The sequence below is a fragment of the Lytechinus pictus genome, chromosome 2, assembly GCF_037042905.1.
Source record: "Lytechinus pictus isolate F3 Inbred chromosome 2, Lp3.0, whole genome shotgun sequence".
In the NCBI taxonomy this organism is placed as follows: Eukaryota; Metazoa; Echinodermata; class Echinoidea; order Temnopleuroida; family Toxopneustidae; genus Lytechinus; species Lytechinus pictus.
Window position 1 is genome coordinate 712,509 of NC_087246.1, and position 12,536 is coordinate 725,044.

At 35.6% G+C, this 12,536-nt stretch overlaps 1 protein-coding gene across 1 annotated transcript; it reads right to left on the reverse strand.

Annotated features, from left to right (window-relative positions):
* Positions 1-2,078: 2,078 nt before the first annotated feature.
* LOC129255054 (BTB/POZ domain-containing adapter for CUL3-mediated RhoA degradation protein 3-like) lies at positions 2,079-11,430 on the reverse strand. Its single transcript, XM_054893605.2, has 5 exons — positions 10,730-11,430; positions 9,909-10,168; positions 8,339-8,391; positions 7,865-8,063; positions 2,079-6,956 (listed from the first exon to the last, which is right to left on the reverse strand). Exons 1-5 carry the CDS (start codon positions 11,043-11,045, stop codon positions 6,771-6,773), a joined length of 1,014 nt encoding a protein of 337 aa, XP_054749580.1. The 5' UTR covers positions 11,046-11,430; the 3' UTR covers positions 2,079-6,770.
* Between the last annotated feature and the right edge of the window lie 1,106 nt (positions 11,431-12,536).

Genomic DNA, 12,536 nt, shown 5'->3' on the forward strand with positions numbered 1-12,536 from the left:
AAATACCCCCAACATGGCCAATGTCCATTGACCTTTGACCTTGGTCATGTGACCTGAAACTCGCAAAGGATGTTCAGTGATACTTGATTACTCTTATGTCCAAGTTTCATGAGTCAGATCCATAAACTTTCAAAGTTATGATGGTAATTCAACAGATACCCCCATTATGGCCAAAGTTCATTGACCTTTGACCTTGATCATGTGACCTGAAATGCGCACAAGATGTTTAGTGATACTTGATTACTCTTATATGTCCAAGTTTTATGAACTAGACCAATATACTTTCAAAGTTATGATGGTAATTCAACAAATACCCCCAATTTGGCCAAAGTTCATTGACCCTAAATGACCTTTGACCTTAATCATGTGACCTGAAACTTGCACAGGATGTTCAGTGATACTTGATTACTATTATGTCCAAGTTTCATGAATCAGATCCATAAACTTTCAAAGTTATGATGGTAATTCAACAGATACCCCCAATTTGGCCAAAGTTCATTTACCCTAAATGACCTTTGACCTTGGTCATGTGACGTGAAACTCATGCAGGATGTTCAGTAATACTTGATTAACCTTATGATTAAGTTTCAGGAACTAGGTCCATATATTTTCTAAGTTATGATGACATTTCAAAAACTTAACCTTAGGTTAAGATTTTGATGTTGATTCCCCCAACATGGTCTAAGTTCATTGACCCTAAATGACCCTTGACCTTGGTCATGTGACATGAAACTCAGGGAGGATGTTTAGTAATACTTGATTAACCTTATGGCCAAGTTTCATGAACTAGGTCCATATACTTTCTAAGTTATGCTGTCATTTTCAAAAACTTAACCTTTGGTTAAGATTTGGTGTTGATGCCGCCGCCACCGTCGGAAAAGCGGCGCCTATAGTCTCTCTGCCCGGGGGGGCCACTTCCATTGACGAGTGGATACCATGCGCGACCATGGGGTCTCGAAAAGCACCCTAAACACGTAATTTCCATATTCTGAAAATGCACCCCTTAACAAGTATTGGCGTGTGAAATCCTACCCTTAACAAGTATTGGAAACAAAACGATACTCTTGGCAAGTATTCCCTGAAATGAACCCCTAAACAAGTATATTTTATTGTTATGTCACGGGCCCTTCGGTCGTCGGTTTTACCTTTATACACATCATTTGGTTAAGTACGACCCTACCTTCTACACCTCGCGCAAATCGGACTCTAAACACGTAGTGTTGGGGCAAAAAGGACATCCTTTATAAAACATTTTAATTTTGTTTTATCATCCACGCAAATTTGACCCTAAACACGTAACTTTCCTAGCGAAATAGATACCCTTTTTTCATTATTTTTGTGTTTTTGACACCCTTATCACGTTACGTACGTAACGTGCCTTATCGTGAAAAAGACATCCTTTTTACGTGTTTTTTTGGTCGCGCATGGTATCCACTCGTCAATGTAAGTGGCCCCCCCGGGTCTCTCTGCTATGCAGGTGAGACAACAATATTAAAAAGCAAATATGACTTAGAGATTTCTGGGAAGGAAAGGTAAAACGATCTTCATGTGGTACCCCTCCAACAAACCATCAATCATTTTACCCATATGTTTAATACACAACACATACTGATATCCAAAAGTACATTGACTGTCTGACACAATGCTGTTGGGTGCCCTTCCCCATATATGAAAATGAGCCTTTAAAAAGCGGTGTCTTCGCTTTTACAAAGAAACATTGCTGAGCTTTCCTGTTTATCTTTGTCATGTCTATTCAGAATGAGCCAATGCACACATGTAAATCCTCAGTGAATTTACTTTTAATACAGAATGCTTACATATCCATTTCATCTCTATCTCATATGAAGTAGGGGGCCATTGGTGGCCTGAAAAATTCTGGGGAAAATTTAGGAAAAGATCATCTTGTTGGACAGAAAATTTGCTGCTAGAAAAAAATATCACAAGCAAAAAACAAATGTCATCGGGAGTGAAGGCACCACTCCTCTTCAAATTCACCTGGTACTAACCATGTATCACATCACCATTCATTGAGTATTATATGATATATCTTGATGAAAATAAGAATTGGAAAAAACTGCTTTTCAAATCTTCAAGCATAATTCATTTTATTAATAAAAGAAATATCTTTACACATTTTCATTCCATCCTCTTAGATACACATCGCACACACTAATAACTCTCAATATTCTCAACTTGAGAAAGCTGGGTACATTCATTAGAACATATATCACTAAACATAAACATTTTTATACACCAAAAAAAAAAGGTTTTCCAAAAACTTTTCATGCACGCAAGATGTCTTCTTGATATCTGCAAGGCTAGGTGTACATAATTGTATTAACAAGGAGAAAATAATCCCTTTTTCAACTGTCAACAAAAAAAGGGTATGAGGAATAAACAATAGAGAAATCATCATGCTGCCTGTAAAATTAGATTAATCTTATATCATTTGTACTAGCAAAACCGGCACCAGACTGATTGTTATTTCAATGATATACCATCAGTTGTACTAGCAAAACCGACACCAGACTGATTGTTATTTCAATGATATACCATCAGTTGTACTAGCAAAACCGACACCAGACTGATTGTTATTTCAATGATATACCATCATTTGTACTAGCAAAACCGACACCAGACTGATTGTTATTTCAATGATATACCATCAGTTGTACTAGCAAAACCGACACCAGACTGATTGTTATTTCAATGATATACCATCAGTTGTACTAGCAAAACCGACACCAGACTGATTGTTATTTCAATGATATACCATCAGTTGTACTAGCAAAACCAACACCAGACTGATTGTTATTTCAATGATATACCATCAGTTGTACTAGCAAAACCGACACCAGACTGATTGTTATTTCAATGATATACCATCATTTGTACTAGCAAAACCGACACCAGCCTGATTGTTATTTCAATGATATACCATCATTTGTACTAGCAAACCCGACACCAGACTGATTGTTATTTCAATGATATACCATCAGTTGGTTAAAAGTAAGTTTTGTTGGTGAACTTGGTGCGACTGTGACATCAATGATATAAACAAAATGATTCTAAAATTCTATTTATATCATGATCTAATGTTCTCCTCCCCTTTCTCAAAGAATAATGAATGGAAAGAAGTACATGTTATGTGATTAGGGTGATGATGTAAAGGAATAAGGATGACATAAGAAGGGAAAATTAACATACGTGAAACCTTTTTAAAAATATATTGTTCGGGGGTTAGTAGGACAAGAATAAATCAAAAGGTAAAGAAGGGAAAGTAATTACTGTAACAATAACATGAAAAGAACCAAGATACTCTGTATCACCGAAATGGGAAGAGGTACTTTCAAAAGCTGATTTTTGTATGCTTCTTCTCCTGTGTCATAAACTTAATAACAAAGAGCGTAAAGATATCATACTTCAGTCGTTAAAAAAAACTGACTCCATTCCAATCCATAGAAATATTAATCATTTGCTTTAAAAAAATACAAGACCAAATACATACATTGTATTGTCATTGGTTGTATCACCATGAACACTCAAATATCTATGTACAGTCTTACTAGTAAGATCATCAAGAACTTTATATTTCAGCAATCATTTTTGTTATATGATCAGCCAAGCTAGAGTCAATTCCCCGTAAGTCAAATGACTGGAGTCTATGGATGACATTAATTTTCAGAATCAATGATTTTGCTTTTTTTTACTTTCTCATGCTTGTCTTCTAATACTCAATCCAAGAAAATCAGCAAATATGTCGGACTCTATTTTCTTACAAATAATTGACAAATTTATAAAAAATATTTGTAACAATGTGAATGTGTATGCATGCTTGTTACTAGTTCCTACACATCTTCAATATACAATGTTCAATCAATACAAATATTAACTACAATGGACAGATCACAATTCAGACTTTGGACTTGTGACATTCATTGAACAGATTCACCTGTGATGAAGAATGATAGTTATCAAGTTTTGCTAGAAACATAAAAATTGAATTGCATTTGTACATGAAATCATGTTAATTGATTTTGGGATTGACAATTTTGCATATCCTCAGAAATGCATATATGTATCAGGTTGCTATTGGGAAATGTTGAGGAAGGAAGACCCCCCTTGTGATGTGTAGGGTTATGATTGATTGTTAAGGTTAAGATTTGATGTGATTTTGTCTTGGGACAACAGTGAAACAAAACCTTCAACAAGACATGACAAACATGTGAATGACCAAGAAGGTAACATCTTCTCCCTTCTTATATAACAACTTTATACAATGTATCAGCATCTTAAAATGATGCTACCAACCAGGTTAAAGGAACTACCAAGAAATTTATAGTTAGGTGCCCTCTACAGAAGATAAAAAATAGTATACTGCATACATACATCATAATGTCTATAGATCATGAAAAGAATTCAGCAAGAGACTTCTTTACAATAAAATGCAGCAAGGTAAATCTCATTATCCTGCCAGTACATATTTATTTCATCTTAAGTTTTACAATTACAAGTTATTTCCTTTGACCAGAGAATGTCTCATGTAACATTAAGTATCAAAATGACAAATATTGAAAACACATCAACAAAACAATAGCAAAAAGGGAAGAGTCCTAAGAACGGGCTTTTTATAATTTCTTGGTGTTCCTTTAAACCTGTTTTTTCAAATATATGTGCATGGAGCCAGAGATATAAACCAACTTCTGATAGTGACTAATATTTCTAGATTGTCTTTCTTGTTCATCTCCTTTCTCTACTCTCCCGTCTCATTTGTTGATATAATCTTCACTCACCCTATTATGTTAATGTACGGTATACACAGGGGTGGATCTAGGATTTTCCAAAGGGGAAGGGCACATTTTGCCGATGAAAATTTGATAAGCAAAAAAAATAAAAAAATGGTCCTCGCTTTCAAAAGGGGGGCACACTGTGTTAGAACAGCATATTCACATTACAAATTTTAATTGTGCCTCATGGGCCGGCTGTGCCCCCCCCCCCCCTCCCTGGATCCGCCAGTGGGTATACATACCTTTGAATTATTCAATCATTAATGTGCTTGCTATGTTATCTACACTAGCCTGGTGTACTTCTAAATAAATATAAAAATAAATGACTATGAATTGTTAAGCACATGAAACTACACCAAAGGAAGATAGAACGACTTCATGCAAGGGTGAAATTATTACAGGTGATTACAGGAAAGAAGGAAGCAGAGAAAGGCTAAATTAATGATGGAGAGTAAATGATCTAGTGTTTCAGTCAACAAAATTTCTACTTTAGAAATAAGGCTCAAAGGAATAAAAGAATGAAAACATGGATCTTTCAATTTATTCTCTTTGGAAACAAAGAAATTTCAATGAAATAAATTTTTATCACAATGAAGGAAAGGTCCACCTTGATATCAAATAGTTTCTTTTTAGAGAGATGCTGAAAATAACTGTAAGAGGTATGCAACATTGAGCATGTTCAAATTTGATGTTAAAAAGACAAAAATTTAAACTTGCCACCAAACAAAAATATAGATTGCATTCTGCAAATTAAGTTGTTGAGTCCTTTAACTTGTGTAGACAACAAATGTTGATAAAATGCTTGCTAGACGTCAGAATTCAGACTTACTCCTCCTATAAAGAGCTTTGAATTGATGGGCAAGGCAATGATTGAAAAAGTATACCATAATTTTGTTGGATCTATTATTAAGTAATACATATTTCTCCTTCTCTTGCAGAGATATATAAGAAACCATCATTCATTACCATTTATGTTACTTGAAATGAACACTGCAGCTTTCCAAAATATCTTCTCTATTCTTAACAAACTAAGTTGTGCATGAAAATAGTTCAGGGGACCCAGGAGTGGTTCATTTTCTTCTTTTTTTTTGTTTACAATTTTTTTTTATAGAAAACATGTTCCCACCTTGTAAATACTGGATCTATCACTGCAAACATATGGTAAGAATCAGATATTAATTCTGTAAATGCTGTTAGAATATAATGCTTAATATTGGAAAACATTTTTTTAATTGCATTGAGATCAAATAAAGCAGATAACTTATCATTAAGAAAAACATCTGAACTCCTCACATAGTATTGTTTCATTGTATAGTATTTTGCATGAAAAGTATCAATATAAGGAGTTTGAATGGAAAAAAATTGTACAAGTGAAGGACAAAGATCCTCTTCAAATTTCGCTCACAAAAAAATTATATATGTGATACATGCAAAATAATAAAACAGAAAAGGAAACTACAAGTAATAAGAAATAAGGATAAAACCATGCAAATAATACTATGAAGAACTATGGCTAGCCTTGACTTGATGATTGATACACCTAACTTTGTTTGCAGCACTTTGTATAATTCATGATTCAAACCTCACTTTGGGAGTTTTTATTTCTCTACATGTAGTTAACATCTGAAGTCCCCCCCCCCCCCCAGAAAAATGGTCTTTTGACATAGCAACCCACGTTTGCTGATGATCCATTAAATCACATCCTCACCCATGGTTATTCAGTCAGGTTTGTTACAATGACTTCAAGAGTCAAACTCTGATCGCATGCAAACAATCCTGACAAGCTTTGAAAATACAATGTCGACAAGAGGCATTAATGATATAATAGATCAGCAAATCAGTGGGCCAACTGAACAGACCATTGCTTTCTTAAATCTCTCCCATAGATGCTTTATATGACGTCACTCATCCTACTCATTCCCGTTACAATGATTTGCGTCGGTCGTGGTAGCTTTCCAATCTCCAGCCCCATGCGGCTGATTGCTATGTCTTACGTAGACGTATATCCCTTGGATGATCTTCATCCTCATCACTACAGCTTGACGTTCCAACCGCTACCAGAGAGCCTATCTGGCGTAAAATAGCGGGATCACTCTCGCTTTCAGTGTGTCTCTCATAGAGCAGTACATTGAGAGTCTCTTCTAGGATACGTGCTTCAGGAAACTCAACCTTTAAAAGGATAGGAGTTTACATTATCATTATGTTCTTATCTTGCACGAGAAAAGGAGAGAAAATATGTTTAGCCATAACCTCATTTACAATAGTATTCAGAAACTTAGGTAATTGAAAGTTGAGTCCTGTATCACATTGAATTATTGAAAATACCCTGAAAAATATGATGGAATATCAATTTAGGTAATCATGAGTAAGTGACCCTCTCTGACCCCCAACCTTTTGTCATTTAATAGGTTTACCTGTGTTAAAGTTACCATCCACTACAATGACCAACTGTCTTCGGTATCACATTGATGATTTGTTGATTCAACATCAAGAATTAGTTATTTTACAATTAGAGATACAAAAGTGAAGTATTTGATCATCGATCTAAGTCTTCAAAATTTTTGTCAATAAAAGTTTAAAATAAAATATTTTGGGCACAATTGTGAACAGAAAAGATTAGTAATCTTCTAACTGTAAGTGAGCGAGTACTGAAGGGAATTGAGTAAACAAGTAAAAAAAATTACTGACTTGTGTACCATTCAAGTACTCCAGCAATAAAGAATCATTATCATGAGGCTAATTTTGCAAGTATGTATATGTTTATAACCACTGGAAGAAGGTATATTGTCACATTTACTCAGTAAACTATTGCTCCCTCTGGCATTCCAGTGGTTAATCTCTATTCATATTGTTCATTCTTTGATATTCAAATTGTTTGTATTGTTTATGCAATTTTCATTTTGACAAATAAATAAATAAATGAATAAATAATAATAAAAACAGCGCTCAGAGTTTGGCAGAGTAGTAAAGTATCTATGCCAGGTCCAACTAACCATATCCATGTAAATATGCATTTCTTCCTTAAAAATGAGACAAGGTAGTATGCTAAGGAGTTCAAATAAATTAATCATTCTTACCTTGGTTTGTTTCTTCTCACTGGTATACACTATAGATGTACAACTGATTTCTGCTACCTTGCGGGAATGCCCAAAGAAAGACCAGCAACATATTTCCTCATTGACAAATACATCCTTAACAAATGTCACACGGCCATTGAAGCGAACAGAAAGCTTGTCAAACATCTCGATATTTTTCAGAATGTTGTCATCAGAATTGCTGAAATGATAAAAACAGTTATACATGAACACCAACATTAACTTTATGTCCATCTACTGAAGGAAATTAACACAATGTAGAGATGCATGTATGACACTCAGTCTAGCTTAATATGTCATCCTTATTCCTTGCCAAAAATATCAAATGAATCTGTAACTTTGAAGATGTAGTCCATTTCCATGAAGTCTGACCTGTCAATTTTTTCTTCATAGCAAAACAATTAAACAATCAGAACCAAAAACGTACATACATTGTAGAACCTATTAAAAACTCACCTTGTGTATGAATATTTGTTGTTTTGTCTGTTGTAAACTAATTTCACCACAGGCTGTAAAAGAATATGAATATAAAGGAAATATTAGTACAATGTATTTTTTCAACACAACTGCATCACAGTTAAGTTAAATTTTGGAGGTGTTCTATTACCAATTGATGTTATGTAGGTATAATTTCACTTTCATGCAGGCCTCGAGTCAAATTGCCATAAGTTGTTCCACACAAGTGCTTTTTAGCTCACTAGCCCAACTTTTCCAGTGTAAAAAAATACAGTTTAAGGCCCCTGTCACATCCTTCTGTGTAAGCTACATGGGCGAGTTGTATGCAGGGATTTTCTAACACTCAACATGATTTCTGAGGGCATACAAAGATTTCTGCAAATTTTACACATACATGTACAGTGGTGCTAAATTTTGTGAACCCCACAAGAAAATGCACTCCTTCATGCTGAGTGTTGAACATAAACAACAATGCTACAATGTCCGGCAAGCCCAGAGAAACAAACTATATTGACTGTAATATTATATCCCCTGGGCTGGCTTCACAATTAAATATCTAAAATATGGCAGAATATGAACACTTTTAAATATGTTCATTTCCTGATGGAGTTCACTAACTTTTTAGCACCATTGTATGTTGACAATATCAACACTGTTCCTTGCGGATAATTCACCCGCATTATGTACATGGAATGTCCTCAGATAACACTTATTTTAAACATAGCCAGATATCCGCAAGGTTTCTGCGTACTTCAAGCAGATTAACTGTGTGTGACTTGTGACTGCTATATGTCTTCTACTGGTATTTTGCATGGACCCTTCAGGTAACCATGTTTAACTCAACTGGAACAACTTTTAAGCATGTTTGAATCTTTTCTATGGGTAAATTGGACTTACATCATACTGTTAGCAGTTAATGGCAACCTGTAACAATTCAGGCAACACACAAGGCTTGCACGGAACAATGTACATTTGTGATTACATAAAACTAATCAATTATTCTTAAGGGAAGAGTGGAAAGATAAACAAAGGAACCACTTAACAGTTCATTTTAATTGTGGACTGATTAACGGCCAAACCCACCTTTTGAATCATACAAGCTTAATGCTAAAAATTTCATCAGAATCAGATGTAATAAAAATGACATTTTAAAGTTTTGCTTAATTTCACAAGACAGTTACATATGCAAATCCTGGTTGGTATGCAAATGGAGGGACCAATGGTGTATGGAATCACGATTATTATCACAGCTTGTGGTCCAATCAAGAGGTTCCTGTCATATCTATAAAGTATGAAGTACTTGTATAATTACAACAATAAAGAAAAATAGTGATTGACAACTCTCTGAGTTGTGAAACACAGTGTATAACTGTTTTGTTACAAATACAATGAAGCAAAATTTTACAATTAAACTTTCTTATTTTTAAATCCAATTTTGATGAAATTTTCAGCATTATGCTCATTTGATAATCCTCAGATAATTCAAATCAACTTTTTTTTTTTTTTGGGGGGGGACTTTAAATATAAAACAATCACATATGAACATAGTCATACACTGTAATAATATTACCTTTGCAGAGTTTGAAATGAGCATCTGTGCCTCACGTTGTGATGTTATGACAGGGATACGACAGACAGGGTAGAACTCATCTTTCTTGTTGAGGAGGACCTTATTACACTGTTCAACAATGCTTTGTACAAGATAATACTTGGCCTCTGCCATTAGTTCTTCTATCTCCTGTACAGATTCTGGCAATGGGATGTGACCATCTCGTAGATAGTTGAGTATGATCCCAAAATGCTTCCCACTTCGGTCTATCAGGATCCAACCTGTGTACATGAAATGATGGTACAGAGTTACCGATGAGAAGATAAGAATGCTAGAAGTTTTAATGAGCTGTGAACTGAGTTACATACACTGTGTGTACGGTTCACAATCTAATTTTTCTAATGAGGGGCAGTAGTACTTGTATTAGCAATAGTTTTCAAGGATTTACAAGAGGAAGATTCAATATTTATCCTCCAACTTCTTCTACACATCCTTTTTCTCTTCTTCAACCATGTTCTCTTCCTTAACTCTCCTCAGTCTGTATCCTCCCCCCCCCCCCGGCTTTTGTTCCTCCTCTTCTTCGTCTCATTGCTGAATGCTGTGTATTAATAATTCTAATTGAAATTAAAAGCATTTTGTCATGTCTGTGGCAATTGTTGCTGCAGAGTACAAGTGCAGACATGTGACCTTGCAGATCCATTCTTCAATCAATTATTTGCCACCCACTCACTGCTCTAACGACCCATACGGTAGCTCTATTTTTAATGATGGCTGATGCTATACTACTAGCCTAGGGGCCTATACTAATTACTATTATATTGCTAATATAAGTATAAACTCACCTTCTGAATCTGTCAAAACCTCCATTCTGCCACTAAACATTGCCCGTAGCATGTTATCCTGCTTTGTCAAGGTATCGATCGTTGTGTAAAACAACGCTCCTCCAACGTTTAATTTCACATACTTGCTTGGTGCGCCTCTGATTTTCACTGCAGCAGTGCAAGTTGATGTGGTCGGGACGGAGGGTGGTGGAGCGATGGCTACCGCATTCGCCGGGGAGCACGCCCCCGGGACGAGACGCGGAGCATTCGCTACCACCCCGCTGGTTGCAGCAACTACATTATTAGTTGAGCCCGATGCCCCAGCGTCGGCGGACATCACGTGTGATTTTGGAATGTTGAAAATTGTCTTTTTCGTTGATATGGAACGATCTAAAGTGCACACTGGACATCTATAAATGTTGAATTTTCATTTCGTATCCGTCAAACCACGAGAATATAAAGTTATACTGAAATATCGTACTTTTTATTCAGCTTGTCACTCCATCTTCCGGTTTCTCCATTACCACACATACGATAAACTCGTATTTACTAGTGACGTCATGAATCGCACACACACCCTTGATTCTGTTCCCTTCTCGCATATTGAAAAATGCATTGTGAAGCCGTGTGTATGTAATAAAAAGGAGTACAGTCTAATAAGTTTGGCAATGAATGAAAAGGATGTATTCGTGCAATCCTCAAAAATTAGTCATTAAGTAAACAAGAAAAATCAGGATATTTTGTTGATGATAAGGTTGGGCGTCTCCCATGTCAGATCTTTCTTAAAATAGACCATGAATGATTTATATAAAAATGGATGTTGGGAAATAACAATTAATGCATATAATCCATAATCATCAGTATTAAACCCGCGACCAGTAAAACTAGACGCCCCTTTTTAATTTGGCCCTATAGTTTGGCACCGACAGTTTTGTTAGTTTTAAAAATGATTTTATTGAGAAATCACAGAAAATATGTGACATGAATTAGGAGCAGGGAATGATAACTGAGAAGGGGAAAAGGTACCTTTTCCCCTAGCTAGATATGATCCGCCGGTGATTTTCGACTTTACGATAGGCGACTGAGGAGCATGCAAAGTGGTCCCGACAAGCAAAAAAGGAACAAAAGAAAAAGGGTAGGCCTAATCATTCCAAAATGAAGGGCATATCGTCTCCAGAAAACTTTGGCAAGCAAAAAATGAAAAAAGGGGGGTTGCACCAAATATATTTTAGCTGGTGTGCCATTGTCTCCAACTTTAATTGGGTGAGCCCGCTCCTTGATAAAATGGATGTGGGGACAAGATGAATGGAAATCTGACAAAATGTGAAAAAATAGAAATTATGGACAAAGGGAAAGACTCAAGGGAAGGAGAGAAGAAAACTAGGAGAGAGAGTAAAAATATAGGTTAAGAGGAAAAGGAGAACACTATGAGTAACAGAATGACCTCCCAGCCACCTCCCCAAACAAAAAATATATAACCAGGATAATAAAGGGAGAAAAAAATGAGAAAATATGAGGAAAGGGGAGAAATAAGATAATTTTTAATGGTATGTCAAAATCTATCAGAAAATTAGATTTTTTGGTTAAAAATTAAGGTACAAAACATGCCTTAAATGTCATGTCTGGCCCCTCAAAATGTTTGGCTCATTACGCTCACTGGAATGATGAAAGAGAAACTTCAGAAATGCAGACAAGTTGAAATAAATGCACCAGAACGTTTTCATTTCCCTGTGATTCATTGCTCAAGGCCATGCATCACCCGCTTCTCCTTAATTCTCCTACACACTCTCTTTCTCCTTTCATCTATTTTATTTTCCAAGTGCGGTCA

Excerpts from the sequence above, each read along its gene's own strand:
- LOC129255054 (XM_054893605.2), bottom strand. The coding sequence starts at position 11,045 with ATGTCCGCCGACGCTGGGGCATCGGGCTCAACTAATAATGTAGTTGCT. Across the intron at positions 10,169-10,729 it reads GGTTTTGACAGATTCAGAAG|GTTGGATCCTGATAGACCGA; the intron begins GTGAGTTTATAC and ends TCATGTACACAG. Across the intron at positions 6,957-7,864 it reads GTGAGAAGAAACAAACCAAG|GTTGAGTTTCCTGAAGCACG; the intron begins GTAAGAATGATT and ends ATCCTTTTAAAG.